This window comes from Strix uralensis, chromosome 1 (genome assembly GCF_047716275.1).
Source record: "Strix uralensis isolate ZFMK-TIS-50842 chromosome 1, bStrUra1, whole genome shotgun sequence".
Classification (NCBI taxonomy): Eukaryota; Metazoa; Chordata; class Aves; order Strigiformes; family Strigidae; genus Strix; species Strix uralensis.
This window is the reverse complement of record NC_133972.1, coordinates 153561882-153577107: the sequence shown is the minus strand read 5'-3', so window position 1 is coordinate 153577107 and position 15226 is coordinate 153561882. Positions and strand designations below refer to the sequence as shown.

Here is a 15226-nt window from a genome sequence, read left to right as displayed (position 1 = left end):
ATTTGAAAACATGAAGTCATTATGTCATTTCCAGACAATGAGCTTTTAAATGGTGCATGTTATGTCCTAGCCTTTTCAGTAAGAAAAAAAAGTTTTTTTCCTCTGGAAACCAGATGGCTGGTAAGTGTTATTATGAGGCTATGTAAATCTCAAAGCAATAAGCATCAAATCAAAACAAGAATTCATTCTCCTCTCATCATGATTGTTGTTTTGCTGAACGAACTTGTGGAATAATAGAACTCCTACAAATTAGGCCACTGGATGCTTTGGCAATGATGAGTCAATATCCCATCTCCTCTTTCTTTTTCATAGCAAATAGGAGTTCTGAAAACATTTTTCACCTATACTTTCAACCTTCCTAATACCCTGTTCTACATGTCAAACTTAAATGAGGCAATCTTATTCCAGACTGAGTCTTCTCAGTAAACTTACTTGAAAAGTTTACTGGCTTCCCTACTATTACAATTTGATTATCAAAATATCCTTGACTAGCTTATGTTTTGGTTTGGCCAAGGTTTTTCCCTATTAGGAAAGAAATCCAGAAGAGTTATTTGTTATTTTCTCTCATTTAAGGAGTAAACATCTGCACCTTCATGGAAGTGCCAATTTCACCCTACAACTAAAATTCCACCCTTCAAAGAAGCCTTTCAAAGTTCGACTAATACAGCTGCACCACTTTGCAGTGATCTATTTTACAAAACCTACAGATTCCATAATCTTAAATTCCTAGGGCTGCCCCAAAAGAAAACTAAGAAACTAAATTCCAAATATTGATTTCCAAAGGAAATTAGCTTCTAATATTTTGAAGTACCTTAACTGACAAAACATACTCTTTTAAAAACTTTCTGTGGAGCTAAATATTTTGGAAAGGTCTGGTATGGGAAGAAACTGTAAAAACAAAAATATGGATTGGAATGTCATTCTATATGTCTTAGTCCTATTTTTCATTCTTGTTTTTATGTTTTTCCATGACACATTCACTATTGTTAAATTTTAGTATTGAATTTTATCATTTTGTATTTTAAATCCTTATACATGGCATTTAATATTTATGGAAACATCTCGGTATTCTTACATCATGAATTTTCCTGTTTGTATTAACACATTAAAAAGAAAACATTTCTAGCTACTATTCAGATTGTGTCATTTTATGATGTGAATGAGAGCAATGATATAAATGTTATTGGTTTATCATTAAATAATGTCAAACTACGATGAAAGAACTAATCCACAAAATAAATTGAAACTCTTTTCTCCAACAGACTTCTTGCCACATGTAATTCCCCTTAATGAAAAAAATCTTATTTGCAAAAACATTTTCCAATAAATAATTGCTCCTTTTTAAAGTTTGCTGCCATAGGTACTAACATATCTGTCTGATCTTAGTGACCCTGTCTGATATGGGGGGTTGGACAAGATGACCTCCAGAGGTCCCTTCTAACCTAAATCATTCTGTGATTCTGTAATAATATCAGGGGGTGCTGCACATTTTCTTGACTATCTCATTAAGAGTCAAAACCAAGAGATCACTCTGTAGTGTTCTAGCACTTCCAACCCCAGCATCAAATAGATTTCAAGGTGAAAAATAAGAATAATATTCTCGAATTCCTCCAAAACTGTCAAATCAAGAACAAATGCTTTAGTGAGATTTTAATTTCATACAGGCCATTTGTAGCACCGAGGCAATAGTTCAAACAGATCCATGAATGCAATCAACACCGGCCTGCATTTGGGCCATGAAAGGTTTGACTGTACATTACAGAAGTTCTTCACTCCATATTTCCTTCAGTTTTACACCATAAGCACGTTTCTTCTGACTGCCGGTGTTCTACTTTAAGCCTGCGAAAATTCCTCTGGCGCTCTTCATGTGACACTCTTCATACATGCACAAGCACATCTCCAGAAGGGCAAAGGTCAATTTACGTACATGTTGCAACTTAAATTTATTGAAAACTAAGTTTCTTATAAACCTGTCTCCTGCATACTGTGTGACTGCTGAAATGCAAGGGTGAACTTATTTTCATAATAATGGAAGTCATGGGTTTTGTAATATAATATACAGAGCACCTGTTTAACTTTGAAAGTATAACATTTAGAGGTTCAACATGTTTAATAATCACACAAGATCCACTTCAGTATTTTGTTTAATTTTGCACATGATATTCATAAAAGAATAATGCTTAGTTAACTGAATTCAGCACCACTGAATTCAGCCTGTAGGAAGGCCAATTATACCATGCCAGTGCTGCCCTGGAAACACAGAACTGATTCTCTGATATTGTTATCATACTTTGCCCAATTCAGTTTTAAAGATCAAGATGCTGCTTTTACACTACTTCCTTAAAACAATTATTCATTAATGGAAAAGAAGTCACTATTGCATTTTGCCTAATATTCAATGAAAATTTCCCTTTCTGTTTCAATCCATTCCTCAACATTATAACTCCTCTAAACATACTACGTTTTTTTAGACATTTATACCTTCAAATGCTAACCTTTTGTCATGACCCTTTAAATTATTACCTTACTAGAAGGCAAGTATTCTTAGAATTTAATCTTTCTCATACTACAGTCTAAGAGTTACTCAGATATCTCACTGCTTGATCCTTTGAGCACCCTCCTCTTTTTTCCTTACACCTTTTGGTACTAGAGTGAATAGAACTGAATATAGCACAAATTCTGCATATAGTGTCTTCTTCACACTGATCAAAAAGGCAGAAAATCACAAACATGTGAGACTGTCACACCACAGAGAGCTCTAGAAATAGAGAGGGAACCCATGACACTTGGGGTAGAACAAGTATCCAGGACTAAACTAGGGGTTGAATCGGATGTTATCCATTACAAACGCACAGACAACCGACTCAAGTAAGTTGTAGTATTAAACACTGCCAATTGTAAGACCGCTTTTAGAAGAAAAGAGGTTTGAAATCGAAGTATAAAATATAATAGCAATATCGGTAATAATGGTCAGCCATGGTTAATAATACAGAAGGAAACACTAAAAATAGCTCTCCACACTGCTTGTCACAGGCTGTATAACATTGCCATGCCATACAGTAACAGAAATTCTTCTGAAAATAATTAGATTTTTAAGATGTACGTCTTTATAGAAGAAGCATTGCTACTAAAAATAGAAGTATGAAACACCATAGTCTACAAAAGTATTAAATGTCACCATGCATTACAATATTTTGTTACTCCTGTGGGTGAAGATTAAGGAGCAGAGGAACTGTGGTTTATCTCTGCAGTTTGTGCCAAAGAACTTGAAAATATTTAGAGATTTGTAAGGTAAGAAAACCAGGCCGTGGAATGGCAGTCAGAATCTGATGTTCATTTTTACTGGTTAGTAAGCTTCTCTCATGTTTTACTTTCCTCCTCCTTCTCCTCTCCTCTGCCACTCAACTGCCATCGAATACAATAGTTCAATATACTTTAATTTTAAATATTTTACAGTGGATTTATATAGCATGACTATCAATAATATTAGACTATTATGCTAATACTACTGGAGAAACCATTATTATCATGTCACTAGCAACATTTAATTGCTATTTATTTAGCACAAGGCACTTGGATTTTGTTTTTCTTTTTATGAAAACCCTTTTGAGAGTTTTCTTGATGTTCCAGCAAAAGAAACACTCTGAATAGGACTTTTTTTCTCATCATCAATATCCAGGCTTGAAATATCCTTAAGGGCTACTCTGTTGCCAGCTCATGTCTTCAGATGTCCTTCCAGTTTTCTCTGGCAAGCAATACCAAATTTCAGGGAGTAGTACACAAGACAAACCAGCATATTTGTGCCTTCACCAAAACAGGTAATGCCAGATGAAGGAATCTGCCTGGGTTTTTTTAACTTAGAAAAGAAAGCAACAGGGTGAGGGGGAAAGGTTGTGAACAGAAATTTGGATCAGTCTTCAAAAAAATAAACATGCTTTCTTCCCTGTCACCAGACTCTCTCATGGTGCTCTCTTCCTCACACATTTTTCAGACATCCATCATGACATTTTGTAAGCCCTTGTGCCTAGAACCAAATACTTTTCAAATCTCACACTTTGTCGGGCACAGCCTTCCAACATAAGATACAAACATAAAGATGCCACATTTGGTTTAAGCCTTAGAGCCAAGAACAGGATAAGACAGAAGAGCCTACCACTGCTAGCCACTTCCAGGAAGAAGGCACTTTCGTCTAGACTGGTACAGCTGATTTATAACCACACATATGCAAGAGACTGTAGTACCAAGAAAATATCCTTTGTTAGAACCAAGTACATAGGAAAACAAAACCACTTTGGAGGGCGGCTGGTACTGTATAGAACTAAGTTGTGCTGTGTTGGTAGATCCATTAATTATTTTTATTAATTTAATGAAAAAAAAATTAATCTGTTATTCTTTAGCAAACTTGTCTTCTAACATTGTTACTGTTAGTTACTTCTTTGCTCTCACTATTACTGGTGTACTCTACTACTACAAAAGAACCAAAACTTTGATAGTTATCCTCTTCAAAATCATACATATCTTATTCTTGATGGACAAAGACATTTGTAACACCGACAGGTTTTTATGAATAACTTCATCAAACTAGTTACATGAAAGGTGAGAGGAAATGAGTAATACTAGTAGAACAAAAAAAGGTTAACTTCAGATATATTTTGAGAAAAATGAATCGGGGACTAGAATTTTAAAATTAAGCCCTATTATCTGACTGAAACAAAGCTACAGAGTGGGAGTTGCAACATGAGAAATCCTTAGAAATATCTTCTTTGAACTAAATGGCAAAAAGGAAATCAGACTGGTTTTTAAATATCTTGGAAAATTGTATAGCTAAGTACTACTATGTTCTTGCATAGGATTTAACCTAAAGAAAAATACTTCTATGCTTTTAAAAACTGAGTTTTCTTTAAACTCTTTATAAAAGACTAACTCCTGGGGATGCGGGGGGAGGAATGAAAAGGAGGAAAACTTTTCACAAAGGTTTGATGGTTTTCAACACACTTTAACACAAAAATAATTTTGTAAGAGGTTTACTATTTGATAGTGCTTAACACCAGCATTCTAAATAATTTCTACACCAAGTCTAGAAGATTTTTTTTTTCAAACGTGATTACAGTATAAAAAACATGAAAACTAGTGAGCATAGCAGATACATAGTTTCATTCATATCTTACTTCCAGTGAAAATCATCCCTGGAACAATAAAAATACCTGGTGTTTACCTGATCGATTCATTCTCTTTGAAAAAGGCTAGAAGAGAACATTTTACATTTCTTGATCTGATCAGTGTTAAACAGGGCTATTAAAAAGCATGGAAACTCAAATTGTACTCTGGTATACTCAAACTGTGATCAACAGTTCATACTGGCCTCAGAATCATCAATGTGGAGATCTGCTGTCAGTCTAAATGTCCTTTTAAAAGAAAACTGCAGGCTCATCAGTGTAACTACTAATTAACCTGGTAACTCAAGACTGAAATTGTCTTCTTGTAAAGAACACATGATCTTCATCAACTTCATATAATAAAAGATTGGTTTAAGATACAAGTAATGGGAGTATAAACAGGAATAATATACATTCAGCTGGTTACTTTTTGAATATGTAAGCGTATATAAGCTTCTTGAGTGTCAACGTTTTTTCTGAAGATGGTCAATAAGAACCAATCCTTGCTGACTGAAGTTGACAGCCACCAGAATCGGACAAGAAGTTCAAAGGTAAATCAGTGCATACCTACACTGCTGTTTCTACTCAGTTTAACAATGACAAATATGTCTATGATGAGGATAGTCCCCATGCCACAGCAAAGGGAAACAGGTGGTATGTCAGGTCTCTGAGGTAAATAAATACCTGTTGAATAGTCATTGAGAAATATATGATAATGCCTTGTGGGATGCAGATGGTGCTTCTTTTCATTGGCAAAAGATTTTCAAATTTTCTTTCCTTCATTTCCCTTGCTTTTTTTCCCCATTTTGTACTGATTCTCTAGTGGATCATTCTTATTAAAAAAAAAAAGTTAATAAAATGTAAAATATTCACAATGCCATAAACCAATATTGCTTTATGTCATACTGACATTTGTGGGTTGTTTTATTACTTCATGGTAATAGTTAGCATTACTCAAGAGAAGAGCCTAAACTGATCTTAAGTACTATCCAGAAGGTTTATACATTTTCAGACTCATAAATTCTCCTTGTGAACTGGGAATCATTTAGAAAGCTCTGGAAATATGGAAATAAACCATGAAGTACAAATCATAGTACTAACACCTCTAATTCATCTCAAAGGTGAAAAGGGGCATGTTCTTCATTGTCAACAGAGGAAGTGTGGGTTTTAGCCATTAAGTGTAATTGCTTACTGTTCTGAGTCATCTCTGGATTCTTTGGGACCACAGGGTTAAAAAAAAAAAAAAACCAACAACAACCCACAACCAAAACAACAACAGAAAAAACAACCAACCACACCGTCCAGGAATTATTCAAGTCCTTTAATCTTCAGAGGTGGATAAACTGAACCTTATGTGATTTAACTTATGAGCAGCATTTGGGCACTGTGCTACATAATATTTTTCCCAAAGGAAATGAGCGAATGTATTTTTAGCCAAATGTCTACCCCATCCTTTGCTGGCTCTTCTGCTCTGCACCACTGCAAGTGCTTATCTTTGGTGCTGTGCACACACTATATGATGACAGATCTAATTAAAAGTGACCTTAGGGCAAAAACTTTACAGAATTATGAAATCTATCCAATAAAAAATAGGCCAATGGAGACTAAAAATCTTACTTGAAAATTAATCTTTTGTATAAAAAAATAGCTCCCTACCTGAAAACAATAGAAGTGTATTTATTTCTTGTCTGTCCAAGACAGTAAAGTCTATAATTTACCATAATTTATAAACTACCATTTACTTTATTAAGCCTTCTTCTGACCTCTAAATCATATGACCTCCTCATGCAAACGTGTTAGAATTTTATACTGAAGAGTCTTGTATCCAGTGTGATTTCACTGGTCATCAAGAACAAGAAGCCAAGGAAGTTATGGCAGCTAAGGACAAACTATGACACTGCCACCCGGCTTATCTGCGTTTTGAGGGGACATCAGGCACTTCCAAAGGGAGGGCATATGCAGCTCTGCGTAAGTGTTGCACCACTCCTGAAATATCCAGTGAGTCACCTTTTGCTGAAGAAACCATTTTTTTGAATTATTTACCTTAGTACATATATCCTCTATTTACCCCATGAGCTATTTAAGAATCTAAATGGGGAAGTCTCTAGTATCAGCCAGTACCTTCTAGTAGTCTCAACTTCATTCAGCCATACTACAGCTGTTGCTGAAGACGACAGTCTCCTATGAACAAATGCAAAACATCCATATTTATTCTGTTGAAGTATATTCACTTGATCTCTTCAAATATTTATATTTACAACCAACATGCCAGGGAATGACAATCCAGACCAGGCAAGAAAGAACAAGACTGCAAATTGAAGGTCTTCTGTCTCCTGATTCCAAGGAAATCTGACTTTCAGTATACTATTATTTGTAGTTTTGAGGGGGGTTTTTAAGTGGTTTTTTAAGATGAAAATAATAATGCCTATTACATCAAATAGATCCATAAACTTGATCACAAAGACCTATGTATTTCATTCCTATGTGCTTTCTGACTGTAATTAATAATAAGCACAATTTTTTAAAATAAACTCAAAAGATCTAACCAGTATCAAATTTCTGTTCAAATTACTGTTCAACTATACATGTGTCCTAACTCCCAAATAATAAAAAGTGCAATTCTCACAATCTCCTCTTATAATCAGACTTCCCTGTCTGGGCTTTCCACAGAAAAATCTAATCTTTAACTCATCACCTACAGGAGCAATGAAATAATCATCAAAAGAGCCTCATAGGCATGAAAGTCAGAACTTCCTCAGGACCTGAGACTAAATGTTATAATTCACTTCTACAATACATTCATAGTCACTGCTTACCCACACAAAACTGGCTTTTTTATTGTTACTCTTTATGATCCCACATTTATATTTTTTGCATATATTGTCATACCATTACCACTGTTTGATCTGACTTTGCCTTGTTTTATTTGCTACAAGATATATCTTCAACCAGATGCTATACTTTAAAGCACAGCAGGCTGTTCACCTCTTGGAAAAATGAATACAAAAATTCTACCTATGGAACAGTGTTGGTCAATACATGACTAACACATGTTTTTTTACCTCTTCAGCCACACAGCTGCAGCTTGTAACTCAAGACTGAAACCTGGATACACGGTACAGACATTCATCTAAATTTGAATCTATGCTTTGAGTCAAGCTTCTATCCTTCAAGGCTCACTTCTGGGAATTTAACACGTTATTGCAGAGGTAACCAGTGACACTAGGGTTTCACTTTTAAAGAACATTTTTCCTTATTTGTGTTATTACATGATGCTTTGCAGCTGCAGTGATTCAACCATTTATGCTTGTTTCATCACATGAAAACGTTACTTACATAATTTTCCAAGAATTCTACTTAATTCCAGTTAAATATACTCTGTATTAGTTATTAATCTGTATTAACAGTAAGAGACAAAGTTGTTTACAAAGGAATACTGGAGGACCCTATTTTTGCTTTCAGTCACTTAACATTTTTTCAGAACTAGAGAAGCTTAAAGAAAATCAAAAGACAAGAAATAAGTTCCCGCTGACATCAGCAGCAAATCCTCCAAGATCTTTCACTTACTGTTTACTGCAGTATGGTTTAGGGCAGGACTTCAGGTGCCAGGACACCTAGCCTGGATTTCTAAACCATGGAATTATTTGTTTGTTGGTTATAATTTACCTTCCTTTAAACAGTAAGTGTTCCTTACAATAAACTCACTAGACCTAGACAGAGGAATACAGCTTGCTACAGTTTTGAAAAATCAGCTGTAACTTACTTATCAGTCCTACATGACCTTACAGAGTCAAAGCTGAATTCTTGGTGTAGTTAATAAGTAAGATTGATCCAAAGCTCATAGGATTTAATAATAAGGTCTTGAGAGACACAGAAAGCCAGTGTTCTTAGAGCTACTCTCACACAGAACGAGAGCTGTGACTGTGCTCTTTGGATTACAGAAATTCTATCTGTTTATCTTTAAGCACAAGATGGATGTACAATTTGATGACAAAACATTAGAAAGCATCATGAAGACATTACTATTGAGTGTGCTCCAGTGGGTACAACATATGCTACTGAGATACTAGAAATATGATGTAAGGATAAGATATTGCCCAGGGAAATCATTTACTGAAAGCAGATAAACAAAGCAAGAAGTGTAAAACCCAATATAACACAGTTGCCTCTGTAGAATAGCAGAAAGTCTACTAATGTAAAACAATGCCTCAGTTCCACTGATCTGCATTTCAAGAATGTACCAAATGGGCTATGTTATCAAAAGTAAAATGATTCTGGCTTCTTGGGTGACCAAATTTTAGCCAAGATTGGAAGTGTAATGGGACCCAAAGACATCCAGCAAAAACTGTTCTCATCTCCTGATTAAAGCAGTCAGTTGATTGAGGGCAGATACATTCAGCTAAGTCAGTAATCTCAGAAGAGAATTCAGACTGGTCATCCAAGGAATGAAGGACATAGCATGTGGCACCTGACTCAAGCCTCATGACACCTCCATGGAGCTAAGAAGTGTTTTTGTGGTACTCACCAGGTACCCCATCTTTCTCCAACCTCAGTGTGAGAGTAATGAATCACCCTCTGAAGGAACACAAGTCTCCCTGCAGACTGGAGGGAGGAAGGGTGCTAAAATATTTAACACAGATAGTCAGAGTAACCTGCTAAGGCAGATACCCACATTTTTAAGACTCTGACACCTGTACTTGGCATCTACAGTGCTCCAGTTCTCAAAAGGAACTGTTTACTGATAATACTTATACCACACTGTAAATGCTAAAATTATTTTTAAAAAAGATAAAAAGAAAAAGAACGAGGTGCCAATCTATAAAAAACTTGGCAGGCACAGAATATATTGAAAGGGAGAAGGCTTCATAGAAGGAACACATCTGGAGTGGTATCTGTGCTTGCAACCTCTCTGTAAACAACTCTTTTACTAAGTGATGATTTCACTTCAGAAATGGAGTCCTTACCAATCCCACAGCCACATAGCAAGCTTTGATCAATTAATGCTTTTAAGTACTTTGACACTGGATAACGTATTATAGAAATTCAAAGACCTATTATTACTTTCCACTCTGATCTAGAAAATATTATGTAATAAGATCAGGGCACACTAAAAGCTATAAATTAGAACGAAGTATGAAAAATGGACATGTTCCAAATATACGTTCATTCACCAAGCTGAAAAACAGTAGGTAGAGTGCATTTATGGTTGAGTGGTATTTCCTGAAGTTTTGAAATGTGTGCTGAATCACACAACTGACTGTAAATACTCATTACAACTAGACCTAACGTTGACTGGAGCAGATGAAATATTTTCAATTATTTCAGATGTTCTTAGCAAGTTTTCTTTTTATATCAGAGTAAGAATAAACTAAGTTGGTCATCAAGAAACATATCAACCAATAATAATCAAACCAATAATAAGATCACATGATAATGCATCACACATTTCTGACTGATTGTTCAGCAGTCCTGGAATTGGCAAGCTTCACCTGTTCAAAATTTTTCTCGTCAGATTCTACTCAATTTGCGGACACAATCATTTTATCATTCTCTTCAGCAAAGTATAAAAGCAAGTTTGTCAGAATCACTGTCTCACCATTAATATTAAAGCTCTTCATTATCTCTTCCAACAGAACAGAGCAGTCTTCGAACATGCTAGAGAAAATTCCAATTCATTCACGGAAGTCAGAAACTGAGAAAACACCATGAGAACTGGACACAGCTTTCAAGACCAGCATATAAACTGCATTTTGGCCTCTGTTCATTAAAGTACAGGAGTCACTGCCACAGACTACAAATGCTTGTCCCTTGTCTCTACGCAGCTTCACAATTAGGCCCACAGCTGCTTGTTATGCTCTGAAAGTGAAGAGTCCTAATCTACAATAAAGCCTGTCTACAAATGCTGTCAGAGGAAGCATTCAGGTACTAGCCCTCTAGGTCATTTGTGTTTGATAGGTAAGCCCTGCAACATCAACCTATGGAAATTTACTGCCTGTCACAAAGTACTTGCTAATCAACTAAGTTACAATTAAGCCAGGAACAGAAGCTGTAACTGCTCCTAATTCAAACCTTTGGGCCTTTTCATGAAGCTTTGCTTTAAGGAAAAAAGTGATCAAAGTTTTAATTTTCTGTAGAAAGGTAAGTATAATAAAATCTTAATACAACACATGATAAATGCAAAGCGTCTGCTAATTACAAATACATGGCCATTTCAGACTAGAAGCAAACCACAGCCATCTCGGGAGTGATTTTGAATCTAGCCTTTATTTCTTCAGATGCAGTTAATCAAGAGTTCAATTAATTGAGAGTACAAGTAATGTCACTTTGATCAGATACTGCTATCAGTTACACCCATCAGTAACTGACAGTAACTGACTTCAATAGTTCACTAGATACAAACAGGCAAAAAAATTGTCCAGTTTACAATTATGGTTCATTTTACTAATTTTCACTACCTATGAATAATTTTAGTAATTCATATTCACTTCACCTGATATTTAACAATTATTCTGTCCTCTGCAGGACAGAACTTTATTTTATCACCAGGTACCAAAGGATATGGTAATGCATTAAGGAAAATCAGTTCTTAACTATTTTTTTTAAAAAGTAAACATATAAACAATATGCCTCAATTTTGGACTTAACTAGACACACAAACAGTGAAAAAGACCTGATGGCTTGTCTGCGAATTTTAGCATGCAGCGTAAGGTAAGCTTGTCACCCATTGCAAGTCTCATAATATAGCAGAAAAACACCTCATTAATAAAACATCACTCTACCAAAACCTAACATTTTCTAGACTTTGCCAATAAAAATAGCACTTAGTAGAGCTAATTTTCCCTACCCAAAAACAGTTGTGCATGACAATTTACTTGACTGTGATTTCCATTTTCTAGGTACAGTGGTTATTGAACTTTTGTCTGAAAATCTACAGATTACACATATGTTCTACACAAAGGTAAAAATTTAGATGTGAAGCTAAAACCAGAAGAAAACATTCACATTTCAAGTTTAAAACGTGAGGAGACTGTCAAGCAGTATTTTCTCTACATCTTGTTTTGATATTAAAATAAAAATCTAGATTACTGTAATGTATATTTTATTTTCAACTGTAAATACTACAGAATACATATACCTTTAATACAAGAAATTAACTAATCTGTTTCCTTCAGATCACCTAGTTTAACCTGGCTGTAAAAGAGAATGTACTGATGTTGATGGTTGATGAAAATACCAAACACTCAAAAGATTCTAGTCACCAAAAGTATTCTTCCACAAGGGCTATCAGCAGTACTTCTTTATCTAGTAAGTGATCTATATACAACTTCAAGCCCAAACTTTGTTTCTGCTCCTCTACTTCAAAGATGAAGGTAACTCTTTTCCACAGATAGTTGATATGCACAGCACCTTCCATCCTAGAACTTCCTAAAGTTAACTGTAACAAAATATACCAGAATGTGTTACTGAGAATAAAACATGGTTTCTGTAAAGCAGCAGATCTTCCTAACTGTGTACTAGAGAGTGTGAAAAATTCTGTATCAGAATGACACCTGAAAGAGAAGTTAGACACTATTTACTAAGGACTCTGACCAGACCACTGGAGTTACTATTTGCCTACCCTAATGAAAGGCATACTGGCTCAGTTTAGAACTGTATTTGATGGTGAACCCAACTCTCCTTTCATAAAAGATGCACCTTTTCCATTAGCACAGAATATGCAGTAACCTGCAGACTGACAGGCTTCCCATACTTCAAGTCACATCTTTGGTTAAGGTCCAAATATTTTAAAGAAAGGGGCAAGATAAAGATGAGAAGCAGCAAAGATGATTTCATTTGAAACCTTCTATAGTCAAGCATGACTGTTGCCTGAAGAAAAGCAAGTATGTTCATAACCTGGTTAGTAGGTATGCATTTACTTTTGAGAATCATCTTAGATCTTCAGCTATCAGTGAAAAAGGAACCTAAATCAAATCTACAACTATTCTAGTAAACATAAGGTAGGCAGAAGTGATCCAAGAAGACTGGATCTATGGTCACTAACATTGTTGAACTGAAATCTCACTTCCTGATTCTGTTTTGATCACTTCATCTAGCCCTACTTAAGAAAGAACTTGTTATTGAGGGGCCTAATCCCTAAGCAGTGTGGTCACAAGCCAGTTGATGCTACTGGACTTCAAGACCAAAGCTAAATCCCTGGCCTTTAAACCAATTACACACAACTGATGAGATGTAGGAATGTTAAGGAGTGGTTTTTAAAGGGATCTGTCAACGCATCTAGGTACAAAGTCTACTTCAAGCACAGGTGGCCCAGATCCAGAAGGGAAATTAGGGCCAAATATGGCACTTGCACAGCATTCAGGCTCTTACTCTTATAATTATGACCCTCAACACTTTGCCTAGTTTTTGGGGCTCTACATTAACAGAAAAGTTTATTCCTTAAATTTTTACTTTTTCGCATTTTCAGGACTGCCTCCACCTTGGCATGACTGAACAGTTGAATTGTTTATTTTATGTCTAAAAAGAATTACAAGGCTCCAGCCAAATTTTTCTCCAGCTGAAGAGCCTGATCTGAGTATACCTAGCATGAATCAATTATAACAAATCTGGGAAAAATATGGTGGATATAGCCAGAAACACAAGACAAACAAAGACCATTTCCATTTTGCCCAATTATGAAATCGTATCGTGGAAAGAGGACTAAGCCCAGACTAAGAGGGAAACAAGATGCGTGATCTCTTAAGTTTATAACCAACATCTCTTAGCTCCCAGACTGTCCTAGAAAGTAGGACACAGGATTTAGTACAGAGGCATTTCTATCATCTAGTAGTTGCATACTTTCCTGGGACAAAAGGTCTGTGGGACTGCACCTTTCAGGAGAAGGAAGGGCTTTCTGTTTTAAGTATAATAGCTGTTGTGTAACAAGTAGACACCTAAGAAAATATATAGCCCTGTTTTCCTATTCACCAATTACCTAATTAACCATCTGTGTGCCTATCTAAGCAAACTCAGCCTGTAAATTCTGATAATTGGCACATTCTGTACTACATACTAGGCATTCTGTACTACATACTACATACTCTATCATTATGTTAGTGGCTGTGAAGTTGCAGAAATCGCAGAATTCTCCCCTACAAGGGGAAAAAAAAAAAAAAAAGGGAGATCTACAAAGGAAAAATCAGAGTAATCATTTGGACCTAAGCCATGTAAATGCCTCTGTAAAAATTTCATCTATTTTCATCAATTTACATTTCAATAAACAGGCCTATGTAGCTTCATGACAGCCTAATGCTGTCACACAACAGTATTAATATCAAATATGACCTATCTTAGCTAATAGGCCACAGCACCTTAGAGATTGTTTGAGCTTAGACTAGGCTATCTGTAACAAAAAAAAAAAAAAAAAAAAACCAAACAAAAAAGGTATTCTTCCTTCATAGGCACAAAGATGTCAGATTCAGACTTCCTGGAGGAGGGGGAGGACAGGAAGAAGACTTTTCATGTTCATTTTACGTGTTTGCTTAAGCTTCTCTCCAAATCTAGCATGATTAATGAATCAATAGGGTATCTTGTAACACTGGTAATAAAAGAATTGCTACTACCTCTAGATTATAGTACCAAGAGCTTTCTAAATTTTGACCATTTGCCATTTTTCATTATTTTTCTTTCATCTTTAAGGACATACACTACTTATGTGGATTGAAAAAGATGTCTTCATGGCTTTGAAAAGGCCATAGGTGAAGGCTTCTAAAAGTGTTTTTAGGTAGTGATCACCCTATGAAGAGATACGTTCTTATTTAGTGCCTATTCCCCAGTTTTGATCTGGAACTAGAGATGAATGCTTAGTTTCACTTTCAAATAACTATTCTCCAAAAGACCTGTGCATCTTGGGTGATTTAGGTTTTGAGTGCAGTCTTGTCCCCTCCCCAGCTGCACTTTGTGGCTACTGTCATCATCTTATGTCAACCTTGTGTTCCTTGAAGGGTAACCCTAAAAGTAACAGTGACTTTAGATATCCCCTCCTGATGAATTTTAAAGCCTTCAGGTACATGCACTCGAGTACAAGTGGGAGT

The 15226-nt window shown here is 35.7% G+C and overlaps 1 protein-coding gene across 4 annotated transcripts in view; it reads right to left on the bottom strand.

The window, feature by feature from the left end:
• Positions 1-15226, bottom strand: part of ZFPM2 (zinc finger protein, FOG family member 2) — a 314514-nt gene that overhangs the window by 265003 nt on the left and 34285 nt on the right. For 2 of the 4 annotated variants that reach the window (XM_074886409.1, XM_074886420.1), the window contains exon 2: positions 7278-7337. The exons of the other annotated variants lie outside the window; for them this stretch is intronic. In XM_074886409.1, the coding sequence (XP_074742510.1) occupies positions 7278-7299 (22 nt within the window). In that variant the 5' untranslated portion in view covers positions 7300-7337. The remainder of the gene's footprint in view (positions 1-7277; positions 7338-15226) is intronic. 4 annotated transcript variants of the gene reach the window in all.